This window comes from Rhinolophus sinicus, chromosome 17, assembly GCF_057876585.1.
Source record: "Rhinolophus sinicus isolate RSI-liver-muscle chromosome 17, RSI-T2T, whole genome shotgun sequence".
In the NCBI taxonomy this organism is placed as follows: domain Eukaryota; kingdom Metazoa; phylum Chordata; class Mammalia; order Chiroptera; family Rhinolophidae; genus Rhinolophus; species Rhinolophus sinicus.
The window spans coordinates 81,357,829-81,376,217 of NC_142517.1; the positions used below are offsets into that span (position 1 = coordinate 81,357,829).

General features: G+C 42.5%; 2 protein-coding genes across 7 annotated transcripts in view; one reads left to right on the forward strand and one right to left on the reverse strand.

Moving 5' to 3' along the window:
- ST3GAL6 (ST3 beta-galactoside alpha-2,3-sialyltransferase 6) overlaps positions 1-14,446 on the reverse strand; it is a 71,414-nt gene extending 56,968 nt beyond the window's left edge. For 2 of the 5 annotated variants that reach the window (XR_016019613.1, XM_088793957.1), the window contains exon 1: positions 5,002-5,533. Coding sequence is in view for 1 of the 5 variants with exons in the window: in XM_088793957.1 (XP_088650083.1) it covers positions 5,002-5,061 (60 nt within the window). In the remaining 4 variants the exon portion in view is untranslated. Of the gene's footprint in view, positions 1-5,001; positions 5,534-13,815; positions 13,987-14,306 lie in introns of those variants that run through there. The other 3 variants (XM_088793960.1, XM_088793959.1, XM_088793958.1) reach the window with 3 other exon arrangements.
- Positions 1,692-16,915, forward strand: LOC148754818 (uncharacterized). Of its 2 annotated transcripts, none has more exons than XM_088793962.1 (3): positions 1,692-2,424; positions 3,030-3,894; positions 10,766-16,915. In XM_088793962.1, exon 3 carries the CDS (start codon positions 13,617-13,619, stop codon positions 14,493-14,495), a length of 879 nt encoding a protein of 292 aa, XP_088650088.1. In that variant the 5' UTR covers positions 1,692-2,424; positions 3,030-3,894; positions 10,766-13,616; the 3' UTR covers positions 14,496-16,915. The 2 variants fall into 2 exon arrangements, with proteins under 2 accessions (XP_088650088.1, XP_088650089.1); XM_088793963.1 differs by having other exon boundaries at positions 3,030-3,792.
- Positions 16,916-18,389: the final 1,474 nt, after the last annotated feature.

The window sequence follows — 18,389 nt, forward strand, 5'->3', positions numbered from 1 at the left end:
TACAAAAATGTTAATAGAGGTAGGTATGTTAATATAACAAATGCCCATGAACCCAAAAACCAAAATAATGGCATCTTCTCAGGGATTTTTTTCAAATGTAGATTTATGTTCCTCCTTATCCCTATTCCTCTTCTCCCAGAAGCAACCACTGTAGTGAATTTGATATCCAGTCCATTTTTAATTCATACAAACACCCACACACATTCATAAACATTATATGGCATACAGTGTTGTTTTCAGTGATATCTAACATTTATATAACAAAAGTATAATATTCTGAAATTTGTGTTTTCCACTGTACACTTTTGGTTTTGAGGTCCATCCACATTGATACATAAAGGTCTAGTTCATTCTGAGTTCTGTATTCTTATTAACTAAATATATTACAAAATTAACCATTCCCTACCAGTAGACATTTAGGTTGTTTTCAGAGAACTGCTTACCTAAATGTCATTTTGGAGCCAAATCTCTTTTTACCAATCTAGAAAAACCAGTTTACAAAGCCACTAAATCTTACAAATTGCTAGAAATACTTTCAAATAGAAATTTCTTTTTTTTTCAGTTTCTTTTTTTTAATTAAATTTATTGAGATGACATTGGTTAATAGAAATTTCACTTAAAATAGAGGGGTTTTTTTCCTAAAACATAAAACTTTAATAATTCAAGTAACATAAAAAGATCTAAATATATAAAACACTATGAATCTCTGAATAGGGAAAAAGTAAACAGTATTTTAAATGAAAAAATAAATTTCTAGTTAAAGTAAATCTATAATAATCCTGTTGAAAACAAAACATATTGAAAAGATAGTAGATGTAGAAAGTCTTTATACAACTACTTTACTTCCTGATAACCGTGCAAGAAAAAAAAATCAGTGTTTGAGCAGGTAGATAAACCAAAGTTTTCTCTGGAATGCTTTGCTTTGTGTTCTGACCAGAAAACAGTCCAAGGCACAACACGATGGAAAGATAAGCAAAATTTTCTTTAGAATCACTGGATGACACGTACAAATCAACAAAGCAATAAAATGCTGAATTTTGATTTCAAGTGGTTACAGCTATAAACAGTGTGACTATAAGTAATATCCTTATTTTCATTAATGAAACATTTTAATTCAAGGCCATCCTAACAAGGTTTATTATCAGTTGAAAACCGAAATCAAGTCTACAAATATGTGAAGACCCATCTATGGGATTCCTATTACCTTCAATGTTATTTTTTTAGGAAAAAGAATCTGGGAAAACCTCACAAGGCAGATGTTTTAAAATATGGATAACTGTTTACTAGTAGCTGCCTTCTTCCCACTATAAAATAACCTTGTCTAGAAAATGCAAAAGAAAATTTGAAGAGGGCATTTCTCTTTGGAAGGAAGTGAAAAGAGGTCTCTTCTAATAGATTTATTTCCAAAGAGGTGCACACCATCCTCAAGAAGGAAAGTAAAAAAAACCATCCGGGTTTCCAATGAAAGAAGTAACTCTAGGCCACTGGGGGGTCACAATGGAGCCAGACTCTTCGGCTTCATTTTCAAATACAACTAGCCAAATGTTTTTGCACATTCCATAGGCCAGCCAAGGAAATATCACTTCTTCTAGGTCCCTGACCTCCAGCCCAAAAAACCTTCCTGGGCTTATGAAAACCCTCCCAGGCTTCAGAAGGCAACAGTGAACTCAACTGAAATTTATCCTACCCGTGATTCCGTGAAATAAGTGGCCAAGCAGATGGGGCAGCACCATCATCCATTTATCCATCAGTTCATCCATCCATCCATCCATCCATCCATCCATCCATCCATCCAACAGATACTTATTACCCATCTGTCACATGGTGCAAGATCTCAGGGTGCAAGGACTCTGAGCTGAAAACGCACAGTGTACTAAAGGTAAGTCCACACAGCCACACATTTAAACAGACAATTGAATATACCCAACAACTTCTTAACTACAGGTTGAAAGTACACTATTTTATTATTTCCAATTACATAATATGTACATTATACAGTACACACGATTAACTAAAACATGCACCTGTTTGCACTTCCCCCTCAGAGGGCAAATATAAATACTAATATGTAGTATAAGCAGCAGGAAGTAGATGTTGAAAGAGGCTTACTTCGCAAGAGAATAAGGAACCACAAATAGACCAGAAATGAAAACCAGGATTACTTAAAATTTTGAAATGTCCCCATGTTTGTGATTTTTTAAAGTTTCCTGAAGACTTCCTCATAGTTACTATCAGTAAGCGAAGGCTTCTGAACCGAAAGGAAGGGGCAATTTAGAAGTGCACACCTACACTGCAATTGCGCTCGGCTTTGGACACGTCAGGCTATGGACATGAGTCTGCGCTGAGAGCATTGCAGACAAAAGGCTGACCAGCAATTCCCTAGGCAAAGAAGGAATGGCACAAAGGAAGAGCGTAGGAAGTGCCGTGAGTCTGTGCAGTAACCCTGGGGAGTTCACCACAGTACAATCCTTGCATTCCCCTAACACCAGAAACTCTGCCGGGCATACGACTGGCAAATTGTAAGGCAGTGTAAAACCAGTCCTCCGAAGAGAGTGCTCGCCGTCCGGCATGCTCTGCATAGTTCCTTACTACTAACTAAAGCCGAATTGTTGGGCTGCTTTTTGATCTGAGGGCTTTCTTATTTTCTCAAATGAGAACTGGTCTTTGATATGCTTAAGTCGACCAAAATGAAACCTTTATTTACAACATGCCAAACTATTTGAAAATAGGAACTTCCTTTACAAAATAAAATCTGATTGATTTTCCTATTAAAGATGATTCTGGAGCAGAGGAACTGGGGAAAACTAGATGAGGTTGTGGCCCCAGTCTGGGTCCGGGAAGCTGGGTAAGGACTCCTCAGCAGAGACCCAGATAGACAATGATAGAAGGCACAGAGGGCTGATTTGCAAGGCTTGCTCTGGGGCGTGTCAGGAAACCAAAGGGTACAGGTCTCAAAATGCTAGTGAAGGGCAGAGTGAAGAATAAAGAAAACGCCATAGAATGAAAATGAAACCTCTGTCTTCCTACAGGGCACATCACAGACAGGAAGCAACCAGGGGCAAGAGAGGGCACTCTGAGCCAGTCCAGACAGAAGCCTCTTGGACCAGGGTATAGCCTGGGCAATTCCAGGACCGAGGGCCAGGCGCACTCTGGAGGATGTAGAGAGAAGGGGTCAGGAAAGGAGGCCCACCGCGAACCTTCTGTATTCATTTCCTAGGGCTACAAGAACAAAGTGCCAGAAACGGGGCAGTACAACAACGGAAGTGCATTGCCTTACAATACGCTTGTCACACAGTACACTCTCTGGAGGCTAAAAGTCCAAAACCAAGACGTCGGCAGGGCCTCTGAAACCTGTATGGAGAATCCTTTCCTTACCTCTTCCTAGCTTCTGGTGGCTTGCTGGCAGTCCTTGGTGTCCCCTGGCTTATAGATGCATTACTCCAACCCATCGTCTTCATACAACGTTCTCCCTATGTCTGTCTTCACATGGAAGCTGCCTATAAGGACACCGGTGATGCTGCCCTAGGGGCCCACCCTACTCCAGCAATGACCTCATCGTCACTAATGACATACATCTGCAATGACCCTATTTCCAAATGAGGTCACATTCGGAGGTATTGGGAGTGAGGACTTCAACATGTCTTTGGAGAGGACACAATTCAACCTATACACCCTTCTTGGGGTGCCCAGGCCTCACTCTCAGCCAGAAGGACTCTGATACTCTAGAGCCATCCAGAACGCCTGGGAGGAAATTCAAGTTAAAGAGACACGGTGAAAAATTACCCGATGGTGGTGAGTCTGACTGGAGATTACACTTAAGGAGGGAAGCTGTGACAGGAAGAGCATGTGGTATATTTCCGGAGGGCAGACAATGTCAGGAGACCGGCTACATGGGTATGTTCACTGGGAGGAAATGGAGGACATACATGGGTTGTGTACTCCTCTGTACGCCTGCTATATTTCCATTACACCTTTACTTTAGAAAACATTAGAGAAGATGAGATGCCTGAGAAATAGGGGTTTTGGCAGCCTAGGTAGACCCTCAAGAGCGGCATTATCTGGGAGGTAACCCAAGAGCTATCTGCTCAGCCCTGCTGGTTCAGGCTGGTGTGTAACTAGAAAAATATAAGTGCCAAGGAGTCGATATATTTGAACTGGCAGATTGGCAGCTTCTATAGGTAAATACATGGGTGATGAGTAAAAAATTGTTTGATAAGCTCAGACCCATATTTAGGGCATATTCTCCCCTCAATAGTGCAGGAAACGGGCTAAGACACTTCTTGCTTTGCCCTCTGTTTTCCTAGCATCCTTGCAGACCTCTCCCACACATTCCACTTTCACACTAATTACAGTTCGAGTAAGTTCCAGTGTTTTTCTTTCACATCTAATTCTTCTCTGGGAATTTTAAGCTCTTGAGGTTAGGATATTTTGGGTCCTATTGCTTAATTTCCTAGCAAGAGAAATCAACACCAAAAGACAAAGTTAAAATATATTGGACACCACTTAGACTTAGTAGGGAACATATTTTTGGAGTAAAAACATGTAAGATTTTCTAGAATTAAATATAAGTCAGACATTTAACACCAGATATTGCCTATACTCTGAATAATATACTGATATATTAAGAACTGAATGATGTCTTCAAAACGAGAGGGGAGAGGGGAAGGAAGCCAAAACTTAATTACAATGCAAACAAAAAAACTAAAAATAAAATACTTATCCAAACTTTACATGCAAATTATCAAGCACCTAATTATAAAAAATGAAGCTGTGACTGGGAGCACTTGGCTCTGTATAAAGTATTACAGAGGCACTGAAAGAAGGCCATGAATTTGTAGTGAACCTCCATAGTGCTCTTCTTGGATGTCTCTGTCCTGCCGAAGCTCATTTCTAGTCTAAAATTTCATAGAGAATCCCATGCTTCTTAAGTCTCAAATTATATTTAGCTTTAAACACTTGGGTTATTAAAAGTGAGAGCTCTTAACATCTATGATACATTACCATAACCAATGTTTCCATCATTTTCTTATGAAAACAGCAAATGGAAGAGATGTATTCCATGCCACATGTAAATCCAAGTCCAGCTTCAGAAGCAATGTACACAATTTGCCTGTTATAAATTGCCTATATAGACCTATGTAGACATATTGCCTTATAAGGAGATATAAACATATAGGCCTTAGGTGTCTGAGTCTGATTGAGCAGACTCCTACTCTCTCCTGCATCATCTCCTAAAATGCTTGACTTTGAATGTTATGCTCTAAGAGCACCAAACTTCGCACGATTCTGTCATACTCTCTGTTTCATGCCTCAGTGCCTTTGATCACGTTGTTCCTGCTGCCACCAAACTTTGCACAATTCTGCATACTCTCTGTTTCATGCCTCAGTGCCTTTGATCACGTTGTTCCTGCTGCCGCTCCCTCCCCCACTCCCTCTCACCTCCCAGCCTCTCCATCCCTGCCATGAATTAGAGTCATATATTGGGATTCTGTTCTTCAAGGAGGACTTCCCTTTCTACCTCCACCTTGCAGTTGGATGAGGATAGAAGAGTGTCTGAGAAAAAGCCTACACTGTTTCAAGAATAGGGATAATTGTAACTATCACGTTTTTTTAAACTATTAAAAAAACTCAAACTAAAAGATGTTAAGTTTTTAATGGACATCTGAATAAAGTCGTTTTTGCTTCTTAACCCTTGTTTATTCTGAAGTACTCATAATGCTATTCAACAAACAGATTTCATCCCCAATTCCACAATCTCATGTACACATGCACACATACACACACACACACACACACACTGCATCCCTCCACTGTGTGTCCACCGATCTGTATATTATAAATAGCACAATGCCTGGCACATGATAGGTGCCCAAATATTTGCTGCTGCTTACTTTAGAATAATTTAAAAAATACAACATGAAAAGATTCATAGAGCCCAAAGGGAAGTCAGGTGCTAAAAGGAAACAAACTTGAGAAAAAAATAGAGCTAGATAAGGTCAAACAGAAAAACTGTCTAGGGCCAGCTAGGTGGCTCAGGCATTTGGAGCACCCTGCTCCCAATGCTAAAGGCCGTTGGTTTGATTCCCAGATGGGGCAGGGAGCTGTGCCCTCCACAGCTAAGATTGTGAACAACAGCTCTCTCTGGAGCTGGGCTGCCATGAGCAACTGGAAGTTGGCATGAACTGCCATGGGCTGCTGTAGGCTACCAGGTGCCGCCATGAGTGGCTGTTGGCCAGCGGTGGGCAGCTGCCGTGAGCAGCTGACCCAAGGGTAGTGCAAGGCTCATAATACCAGCATCAGCCAGGGAGCTGTGTCCTACACAACTAGACTGAGAAACAACGGCTTGAGAAGAAAGGCGGGGCGGGGGGGAAGACCGTCTAGAGAAAGTTAATTTTTAACATTTTAAGAATTAAATTATAATAATAGCTATAATGATAGGGTTATCGTAATAATGGCAAATAACTTTGATTCAATGCTTGATATTTGGCAGAAGCTATGCTGAACTATTTGTATGTGTTTACTTTTTAATTATCTTACTAACTGTAATGTGGATATTATTTCAAATTTACAGATAAGAAACGTGATTCAGAAGTTAGAGTCATGCAGTTAAAAGCCATAAAGCTGGAAAACAAACACAGGTTATATTCTGGCTCAATGAGGGAGTGTGGAGTGGAAGGAGAGAGGTACTGAGTGTCAAAAGAACATCCCAAGCTGAAACTCTGGAAGACTTACAGTGACTACAGGTTCAAATAGAACAGTACAAAGAAAGTTAGCAACATGAAATGGCAGAAGACGTCAAAGACCAGTGGGAGAAATTCTCTGAATTTTTGAGCAGAAAAAGAATTCCGTAATGAAAACCATGCTAGAGACATGTTACTATAAAAGAGGCATAAACAGGAATATTAGTGGTCATAGGTGGAGAGCGTGGGTAGAAAAATTTTATAAGAATATGATTATATTATTGTATGGTTAAAGCAGATGAGCCCTACCCACCAAATCTGTAAGAACCGTGTTTGTACTATAGATGGACCACGTTTGTCCTCCAACAAACTCAGTGCCTGGAAAACATTTATAGGTACTTCATGATCAGCAAGTACACAAAACTCCTAACATCCTGCTTATATCCAATTATTTCTCATTTATTTGTAGCATACCTGGGATCAAACAAGAGTGATTAGCTAACTTACTTTGACATTTACCTAAAATATTGGTTCCAAATACCCAAAGTATTTTGACAGCAGGGTCCTTTATCTTACAAAGATCATTTACATTTACAAGAGAGTTCCTTTAACTTTTAGAGTCTGCCCATTAAGTTAAATTATAAATTAAATTAATTGCTGTTGCTGAAAAGCAGTTGAAAATTCATTCATACCCTAAATAAATGCCTGGATTATCATGTCATTTCTCTATTTCAAATGCAACTGGATAACCCATTTTCCAATGTTTAAGTGCAGTTTTATAACTTTATATTTTCTCTATTATAGTATAATTATTATTACATATTATCTATATTTTATATTAACTTTATATTGTCCAGAACAAAGAGTCTGGAAATTTAAAAGGAAATCTCTAATCTCTTTTTATTCTTTAGCTTTTTGCTAAACATATAAAATGTACATACTCTCTTATCCCTGCCTCTTCCATCCCTTAATGGGTGAAAGACTCATAGATACTAAAGGGTTGCACAGATTTGAATAAAAACATTTAATGTTATTTTATTTCACTTATTATATTTTTTATACAATTTATTTTTTTATTTTAATAGAAGCAGCACCTTCATGGCACTGGCCTAAATATTTCCAATAGGCTCCGTCCTAAGAGGAAAACTCCACCAAGCTGCTAGAAACTGGGCTGATAACCTCTCTGAGAACTCAAATCAGGTGGGGGATGGGGGAGGACTTGTCATGTGCTTGTGGGACAGGAAATAACAAATCTAAAAGGCGGAACCTTTAAGCACATAGAACTTAAGAAATATGAATACAGAATGTCTCTATTAATCAAGAGGATGCCCTCTGACGACATTCCTTGGGAGAAACTTTGTCACTAGGAGTCTCACCAACAGCCCACAGCTGGGTCCCCCCTCTTGCATGACCACCTCTCTCAGTTCCCTCTGCCAGGCACTCCTCCCCACCTCCTCCCAGCTCTGGCAATCTTGATGAGGAATGCTTTTCACTCCCAAGGCATTTGTTTGTGTCTCAAACTAGGTTAAATGACAACTATTAGAACCTAAGGCATATCGTAATAAGCACTGGAAGTTACACAATACAAACCTCTGCCTAGTGAAGTGCACGAGACTGTGGATGTAAATATGTTTGTGGTACTTATTAAAGAGGGAGGTGATTTCGTTATTCACATGCTTGGCACACATTTCTTCAGTAATGTGACCACAAACCGGACTAACCCAACTCAAATGATCATAAATTATCAATCATAAAAATGTACTGAAAGTTTGCTGTATATGAAAACAAACTTGAGAGTATCCATCTGATGATATTTAGTACCTTCTCTTAGTTGTTGTCATAAATACAGTATAACATTTTCAAAAAGAAAGAAGACTCAAAACCAAAAGGGTTTGAATTAATATATGCAAATCCACAGGGATGACCTGTTCTCTCCAATGGGTAAAGATTTGGAGATGACAAATTGATAATCCTAATAGTTCGTTATAAAGACGGCCATAATCATTATAAAGATGTTATAACTGAGCTAATACATTAAGATTATTGACACTGAATGAGTCATTTGGCAAATGTTTGCTCAATCTATAATGTTCTGGACACTAGACCAGATACAGGGTACAGGGCGTGTACAAGAGAAGACATAATCGCTGCCCTCTCAAATTGAAATGTGTTCTAGAGTTTAGGCCACTGCATTAATTAGAAAGAAGCAGACACAAAAAGCTGAAATTTGTCATGTACTCATATATTAGTGATGTTGAGAATGTAAGTTAATAGATGAGCAGGCCATCTGGCTAAAGAATCTTCACAACCATTTTTTTCTCTAAAGAGGGTACCAAGCTTCCCCAGAGAGTAATACACCGGTGATGGTGAGCTATTCTGGAATCAAAGGATAAATGATAAAACCTGGGACTTTCTGTTCATTTCTGATAAACTGGTGCTACTAGGATTTATCAACTTGGACATAAACTTTCATGATTCAAGAGCTACCCTAAGACTCCCAAGATCATCTCCAAAAATGAACAGAAATGAAAATTCTCAGGCATAGTACATTCCCATGAGAAGTATTATGAGTCTTGCACATTTTCACTGAAATTATACTCTAAAAAGAGCATAAACCTCCCATAACAGACTGCATAGAGGGCAGCCTACGAGAGAAGGAGCAGGAGTTCAGGAAAAAGCAAGTATTTTGGATTATTTAGATTATCACCTCTTGCAAAAGATATCAATTGTGATTTATTTGACTAAATAATTAATTTTTAATATTTAGCTTCCGATGTCACCAGCCAACCGAGAGACTTCTTAGAAACAAACAGCTATTACTCAGTGTGGAGAGAGGTTGAGATACCAGAGCTAGTGATGGAGACCTTTATGCATGAAGGTGAAACTGCGTATATGGATTTATTCCAGAAGATAAGAGGACCGCTGTCCAGGATCCTCTGAGCCCTGCTCTATAGGGGTATGTCTAAGCCCCGGCCTAGGGCAAGGAGGGTAAATGAGTGATGGCCAATTAACAGGTAGAAGAAAAACCTACTGAGAAAGAAAGAGAGAGAGAGAGAGAGAGAGAGAGAGAGAGAGGGAGAGAGAGAGAGAGAGACAGGAAAGCCATTGCCAACGGATGAAGACTGAGTCAGTCTCTAATTAAAAATCCCCAGTGGCATCCCATTCTAATTAAAACACAGTTCACACTCCTTTCTAAGATTTGAAGGCTTCACACTAGCTATCTCCCACCTTCCTCACTGACTTCATCTCCTCCAGCTTCCCCTTTTGCACTCTTTTTCATATAGTTCTCCAAACATCCCAAATTCGATCATGCCCCTCAGCCTTTACAGTTGCTGTTCCCTCTGCCTAGAATGCTCTTCCTTCTGCTTTTCACTGGACTGACTACCTCTCACCATTCACATCTCAGGTCAAATATCACCTCCTCAGAAAAGCATTCAGATTGCTCTAAAGTAGCTTCCCCCACCTCTTCTCTAGCACAGCCCCCTGCTGTATTGTCATAACACTCCTCCTATCTAAAAGACGTTTTTCATTTATTTGTATCTTGTTTGATGACTCCATTTCCCACAAAAACAGAAGCTCTGTAAGAGCAGGGGCTTTGCTTTGCTCAACACTGCACACCCTATCCCCACTCTCAACATCTAAAACATCTCCTGTCACATGGTGGATACTCAGTAAATATTGGCTGAATGTCAAATCCCACTGTATAGATGACCATGCAGAAAGTCACCCAGGATCCACTGAAGAACCACTCTCTGCTCCCGTCACCCCTCCTGCCCAGCACAATGACTGTGACCCACAGACATGCATCTCCAGCTTCATTGCCATCTCCTAGTCTGGAGACCTTATTCTCCTCACCTCCTGTGGGCCTTTGTATTCCCCATCAGATAATAAATAAATCATTGTTTCAAAGAACACTTCAAAGACCATCATTACATGCTACTGAACAAAATGCCTTTTGCACATGTGTCGGAAGTATAAGGAGGAGAATGAAAGAATGGGGAAGAGAAACTTTTCAGTCAGCTTTTCAGTGCTTCTGGCCAGAAAATTTCCTCCAGGTTGACTGCTCTCCTTCCCCTCTTTCCCAGTGGTTCATGAAGAGGAAAGTCCCTGGCCAGATGCAGAAGTTTGTGGCAGTAAACAGTAAGCGGGCTGCTCCCCACTGGAGACCAAAAGCTCTCCAAGAAAAAGAAATGCGGACATGGGGAAGAGACTCAGATCCTACTGATCCTTACTCTCTTTTACTCTCATAGCCTCACCTTCAGAATTTCATCCCTTCTTCGCCCAACATTAGCGTAGCAGCCAAGTTCCTTGTCAAGTCTGAGACACTACTGAGTCCCACGGTGAGGGAACTGGCTTCTGACAACCTGATACGGAACCACATAGACAGTATCCTACTGAAACCCTGTAATGTCCAATGCATACATTGGATTCCACACATCAAGCTTGCTGCAAATCAAATACATTTTTATTTTTAACCCATAAGGGTTCACTTGGAGATTGCCATGTGTACTGCTATCCACTGTAGTTTGAATAAACAGGAGAGAGAGATTAATTTCATCTATGAGGATGGGGATGTAGCCCTGGGAAGATGTCTTCCAAGCAAGAAGAATGAGTTGGAACTGCAGTGAAACTATATTCAGAATGAAAAGAACGTTTGGAACACAACCTATTGGAAATGACCTCCTGAATTTGGCCAGACACAGCACACCTAAGTGGCATATCAAAAATGTGGAGAAGATAGACTAATTGGTGAAAGTCTGAAGCTATCAGAAGGAAAGGGATAGTAAGCAGACCACCTGATTTCAAGAAGCCCAGCCTAAGGGGTAACTTCGAAAGTTGGTTCAGATCAGGGGATACATAACTTGAGAGCAAGGCAAAGGAGAAAGATTCCCCAAAGAATGGAAGAATGTGTGAACATGTGTGCCGTGGAGGCTTCCTGGAATGATGGAAGGCAGAGAGGAAGCACACCTTCATGTGATCCATTCCACGTCACTTAACCTAGGGGCAGTTTCAGGTTGTTTTAACTATACAATGGGGCTGAACATTCTGTGTCATAGTGTTGTTGGGAAGATTTAATAAAATAGCAGATGGGAACACACCGGGGATCACAGTGGGTGCCACCTGAATTTCTTGCTTTTTCTCTTCTTGACAAGCATCACCTAGAATATATGTTGAACAGATCTCTGGTCCCAAACCCTGGTTGGAATTGGAATTTCCATGGAAGCCAAGTGGTAATCGGCATGGTTAGTAGATGAAGCTTGTCAGAGAAATATGGGAAATAGAGCATTATTTCACTTCCTTCCCATAATATTACACATGATGTGGAACACACAAATATCTCCATCAGAAGAAAACAGCTGCCACTAAGTTCTAGAATGAAAAAACCAGAGAATTACAATTTTCACAAAAGACAGGCTGATGTTTTTTAATGGTATGTCTCTTAATGGCATGATTTGGCCAGTGGTGTCTATTTCTCTCTGAGCTTCAAAGATTTTCATTGATTTAGGCATAAGAACAAATTGAATATTTCCAACAATTCTACTGAAACGTAGTCAAATAGCAGTGTCACTTTATTGCACCATTAGAAGGAAATATGGTACAACCTGGGACTGTGACACAGCGACTATTGCTCAAGGGAAGTCCCAACAAGTGAAGACCTCATCTTCCCCCTCCACTTGAACGATTAAGGACAGCTTATGAAGTCCCATCAGGGTAATACAGAGTTTCCAGAAAAGTTCCCCATTATAAACCATTATCTAAAGTGTCCAAGGTACTTAGCCTTATTTGGACACAACAAAGGAGACAGTCTAAGAGTGTCTCTTTTGCAGGTCTTAGTATGAAAAGCAGTCCTTGGTAATACAAAAGGCAGCATCACAAACCAATTTCCAAACGTCCAATCAGCAAGCTCTGAACCGGAAAATAACCTGGCAGCCTGACCAGATCTTCACAAATATTTAACATCTCCATGTAAACAAAAAGATAGTTTCATGGTCTGCAGCTCAGGGAGGAAATGTGGACATCAGAAAGTTAAATATCTAGGCCAGATTAGTAGGGGACCCATTGGAGACCTAAAGATCAGCGTGAACATTGGGCCATATAGCCACGGAGGGCGAGGAGCGTCCGGCTGATCCGCAGTTTCCTTAACTATCTACTTAATCATAGCACGCAGAGGACGTTCCTCTTTAGGGCACATTTGACTTTGAGTTGAGAATCTGTGGCTTGTGTGGTTTCTGACACACTGACATTCACGATGTTATTCTCATCCCCACTCTCACTCGGTTTTTAAAGAGTGCCTTGGAAGAGCGAACACCTACGCTTGCCCACAACCTCTCTCCCCGCCCTTTCTGCTGAAGATCATAAAAGGTGTTTTGCGTTTTAGTTTCTGGAAATCACTTTTTATAAATTTTCTTTTAAGCAGAAATAACAGCACACAAAAAGGGGGCTGAGATAGCCAGGGAGCTCCGGAACAAGCGGCCTCAAAATGACAAGTTTCTTTTCCCTATCTTGAAAACTAACGGCAGCCCAAACACTGCAATTTTCTCACCGCCGCCTTTTCCCCCAAACTGCCTAGCGGCTCGCTTTGTTAGGTCTAGTTCCACTGTGGCGGGAAGAAGGGTTTCTCGGACATTTTTTCCTAAGGTCAAAGATTGGAACCTTGCAGACCCTCGGCCCTACTAGCGTACAGACTCTCTCACAAGAAAATAGAGGGCGAGGAGCCGGTAACCCCGTCGACCGCTCGAGCGCCAAGCTCCCCTGCGATCAGAGAAAATGGGGTCATAGAGCAAGGTCTTCTCGGCTCCACGCGCCCCTCCAACCACCCGCGGGCTCCTCGCCCCTCCCGCCCTTCCTGGGCTGGCACGGGGATCCGAGCGCCCCTCGGGTGCCCCCAAACCCCAAATCTGGCGGAGGGGGTGCGAATGCACGCCACCTCTTGGGATGGGAGGGTGCTCGCAGGGGCAGTCTACTCAGCGCGCCCCCACCCCCGACACTCAGCCTCAGAGGCTGCAAAACCCGAAGATCTGGGCAGCACCGACCCAGACCTCCCCGACCCAGGTCGGGCACTCGGTCTCCTCGCACCCCCAACCTCCCTCACCCCATCATGCAAACCTGCCGCGAGCCGGCGGGGGACAGTTACCCAACGAGGCCCAGGCGCGAAGACCGCAGGAGCGTACCCGGCTCCGCGGCGGGGGCCCCGCTGCGATCCGCCCGCCGCCGCCACCGCTCACTCCAAGCCGGCTGCTGCCTCTCCCGCGGCGCCTGCAGCATCGGGCCGCCGAAGCCCACGGCCGGCGGAAACCGGAGGAAGGTGGCGCGGGTCAGGGGCGGCGCGGGCACGATTCCGTCTCCCCAGACCCAGCGGGGGAGCAGGGGAGGGCGCAGCGCCGCCTGCGGTCCCGGGCGCCCGCCAGCCGGTGCGCTGCCCGCGGCGCCCAGGTCCGGTTGACAGGCGGCTGTGCGGAGCGCCTTCGAGCCGCGGGGAAGCTCCTCCTGCTGGGCTGCTGGAGCCAGATGGGCGGTGGCCGCAAGCCGCCCCCAAGTTCACAGAGGAAGGTGCAATGCGGAGAGGGAGGCTGCGGAGCTCCTGGTCCCCAGAGTGGCGAGTCAGGAGCGCAGCTGAGCCCCTACCTTTCGGGCTGGGGGGACACCAGCCGCGCGCCCTCGCAGGGCGTCCGGGAGAGGAAAATCACCGCGAAGGGAGGGCTGGGGAAAAGCAGCGGGTGGCTTCAGGACAAGGTAGGAGGATCAAGTTCCACAGCCAAGAAGACACTCCCATACCGCCCTGGTTTTATTGGAAAACTGCCGGGGCGAAAGTGAGGGGCGACCCGGGTACTCCCCTTCCTCGCCCGGCTGGAGGACGGCAGAAGTAAAAACATTTGTTTGGCGCATCGGGGACTTCTGTGACACTGGACAGGCGGCTTGGTCCCTAGGAGGAAGGAAGGGGTGTTGAGAGCTCCAGAATTCCTGAACTCTGCCTTTCAAGGACGAATGTGTTAGTGCTTTGTTAGTGCTTTTTATCTTTTGGATATTTTTTTTTTTTTTTTTTTAGGGAGAAGAATGAAGGTGGGAAGTAAATTTTTTTTCTTTTCTTGTTAAAGTAGCTCTCCCTTAAGAAAAGCGTATGTTAGTAATGTCCTCATACTTGGATAGCTCTGAATATGTCTTCAATTTCAGTGTTTGTGAAATAATTCATTGTCTAGCAACATTCAATTAATCGCTCCAGCCTTTGGGCAGGGAGCATCATAACCACATGCCATCAAATGACCCGAGAGAGAAGAACCACAGCCTTGGGTGTAATTCAAGCGGGCAATGTGTCATGCACTGAAACAAAGTCCTTCTTCTGTGAGGGACCTTCTGGTATTTGTCTTAATTTTAACAACTGCCTTAGGAGGCAGTACTTGTGATGTTCCCAATTTTGCTAATCAAAAACGACGAGAGGGTACAGAAAATTCCTATCCCATTCTCTTTCTTCAAATTTCCTTTGAAGTAACACACACAGATTTTGTCATTTTAAAGGTGGCTCTGGAGACATCAGGGTAGTGGAAAATGTTTGGGGAATTTGTCCAGATGGGCCAATTTTTTTTCTTGAGGGTACTTTGCTGTTTTAGTTTATCCCGAGTCCTGTATTAATCCATCTCTTGCTGGTGGTCTTCGGAATTAAACCAGTGCTATCACTCATTCTCTAGCCATCCTAAGATTTTTGATCTGCAAGTCATGTGCTAAAGGGAGATCCACTGTTCTTATGTGATGTTTGTGCTTCTTCAGTCTGTGGTGGCCGAGGGCACTGTTCACCCTGGCCTAGTTCAAAGTCCACCTCCTCCACTAGCCTGCTGTGTGACCTTGGGCAAATGTCCTAACCTCAATATACTTCCTTTTTGTCATGTGAAGTGAGGTAGTATAATTTATATTCAGGGGTTGTCAGGAGGATTAAAATAGAGGATGAAATAAAAAATTCTCGGTGCAGTGCTTGTCACAAAAACCATCAAATTCAGGAAGAATATTAACAATCAGTCATTGCCATATCTGTCCCTCTCATCCATCCCACAAGCCAGAATAAAATTTTACAATGAAGAAATCAGAAAGTCAAGGTCTTATCGCCTGCATTGGAGCTATGATTCAAATGAAAGTGCCTGGGGCCAAAATCAGGTTTTTTTCCAGGATATTGATGTAAATGATGTTGGATCTGCCAACAGTTTCTGGGTGTGGGCCAGGATCGTGTCTCGAGAAGCCGAAGAATGGATACATGGACCAGGGAGAGGCAAAAGTTGTAAAGGAAGATAGTTTATTAGAGGCAGGAGAAGAGGTTGCAACTCCCGAGCTGGAGTGGGTACCCGAAACTGGGAAGCCCAGTGACTGAGGTGAAAGTTCTTATTTTTATACCTTCCCTTGCCTGTTTGGGGAAGGGGGCTGGAGCCTTCTAATGGAATTCATCTATCAGGTTTGTCCTGTTTGCCCATCCTGAAGGGATTAATGAACTAACCCATTCCTATCTATCAGATCTGCTTCTTTGTCCAGCCAAAAGGGATTTGAGATTATTTATTAACCTCAAGGCGCAGTCTCATATCTTTGTTCCAGAGTGAAGAAGACATTCCAGCACCTGGAGTTTCAGGATATGGCTGTTATTTTTGTTTATTCCACCAGGGACATACATACAATCCTTCCTCCAACTCTAGGTGAAGATCCTGCCAGCCCATCACCTAACTGTCTTGGGGTTTTATGTCCTGTAAACAATTGTTTAAAGAATATATGCATCTCAAAAGGAATAAGCCACAGTGTCTCAACAGTCCAAATCCAAACTTAGAGCTCTGACTCTGCCTAGGGCAGAAAAACTATTGCTTTAGTAGAAGGCAGTTCTTTCAAGCAGAGCCATAACTTCTCCAACATCTCCATTTCCGATCAGGGTCTCAGCTATAGATTTGTATATGTAAATAGCCATCCTGTTGATTTTCCCCAGTGAGTTCATGAAAAAGGAACTCAAGTCTCCCAGAAAGCTTATATGCAACTTCATAAATGATACTGTCCCCATATTCTACTAGACCTGTTGGTTGCAAAAGTCTTATCGTATTTCCCCGAAAATAAGACTGGGTCTTATATCAATTTTTGCTCCAAAAGACGCATTAGGACTTATTTTCAGGGGATGTCTTATTTTCTCATGTACGACAATCTACATTTATTCATTTACTCATGTACAAAAATCTACATTTGTTCAAATACAGTCACGTCATCTTCTTCTGGAATATCGTCATTCTGGCTTGAATTTCTTGCGACTCCATTTCCTGTAGACCCATTTGCCCCAATCTCTGGTGTCCAGTAATAGAGCTCTCCTTAAATGAGCCCTTCTTGTCCATGTAGCCTGTTCGTAGTGCACTGGCAACACGGCTGTCAGTGATTTTATCCCATGAATTCTTCACCCAAGTCACAGGCTAGGCTTCACAAAGTTTCCACGCTGATTTCTCTCCATTCTATTTTCAATGTAGTCATTGATGTCCGTGCGCAAATGGTCCTTGAATGGCTTATCAAGAGTCTGAAGATGGGCAGTCATTCCTGTGGGAATCATTATTTGATCTATTCTTTTCTCTGCAACGAAGTTCTTCGTGTCTTTAGCGCTGTGAGTGCTGGCAGAATCCCAGACTAACAGACCTCTTTGGCCACCTCGCAAAACAGGTGTCAGCATTAAATCGACCCACTTCCTTAGAACTGCTGGTGTACACCAGTCTCTTTCATCTTCAAGATCATAAATGCCTGAAACACGTTGAACCTTATCTTTCTTGCCCTTAGTGATGATTAGAGGTGCAGCTTTCTTTCCATCCAGACGAATTGCCAAAACACAGGGAACGTGCATGTCCATAACCAGTGGAGGGACTAATTTCCTACATTATATTTTCATGTTCAGAAATTACGATTAAAAGAAACAAACTATGTTCCACAGCACTCCTGAAGCAGAGTGCAAGGTAGAGCCGTTACCAAGAGCTGTGCGTGGTACAAAGGCTTCTCTGCATTTTCCAAACTCCAGTCTGCTAGGGATGCACAGGATGGATAGGCCAAAAGAAGTTATCTCTGATCATCTCTCACAGGCAAGACCTCTAATTCAAATTCGGGGCGGCAAGGGTAGGGGGTGGGGGGTGGGGGGCAGAAGTTTCTCTTGAGCCTGCCGCCAAAGTTGCCTTTAGCGCTAAACAATCTGCGTACCACAGAAGCACGTTCATTCTGGATTCCCACACTTGTAATGTTTAAAAACAGGAAAATAGTGGCCAGGAAGAAAGAGTGACTAATTAGATTATGGTATATCCTACTATTGAATACAGCTATTGCAAAGCTGTTATAAATGTACATATACATACAACTAATGTGATGACAGCTACAGTGTATTGGCTTTAGAAGTTCTACATTCAGAAAAATTTTACTGTGTGATTCATTTAGATCAAGCAGAAAAATAAATGATCACTGATATGTGTGAATATATTTGTGAATACATAGGAAAATGTCCTGAAGTCTACACACCAAAATGTTAACAGATATTTCTTCTAGAGAGGGGCAGAGAGACTAAGTGAGGGAGGATTTTTGCTTTTTATTCTAAATATTTCTAATAACTTGAATTTTTTATAATGCACATGAGTAACTTTTGTAATTTTTTAAAAAGATGCAAACAAAGTTATATTTATATGTTTGGGAAAAGAAAGCTAAAAGCCCAAAATGAAAATGCATGCGTTT

Excerpts from the sequence above, each read along its gene's own strand:
- LOC148754818 (XM_088793962.1), top strand. The coding sequence starts at position 13,617 with ATGGGAGGGTGCTCGCAGGGGCAGTCTACTCAGCGCGCCCCCACCCCC.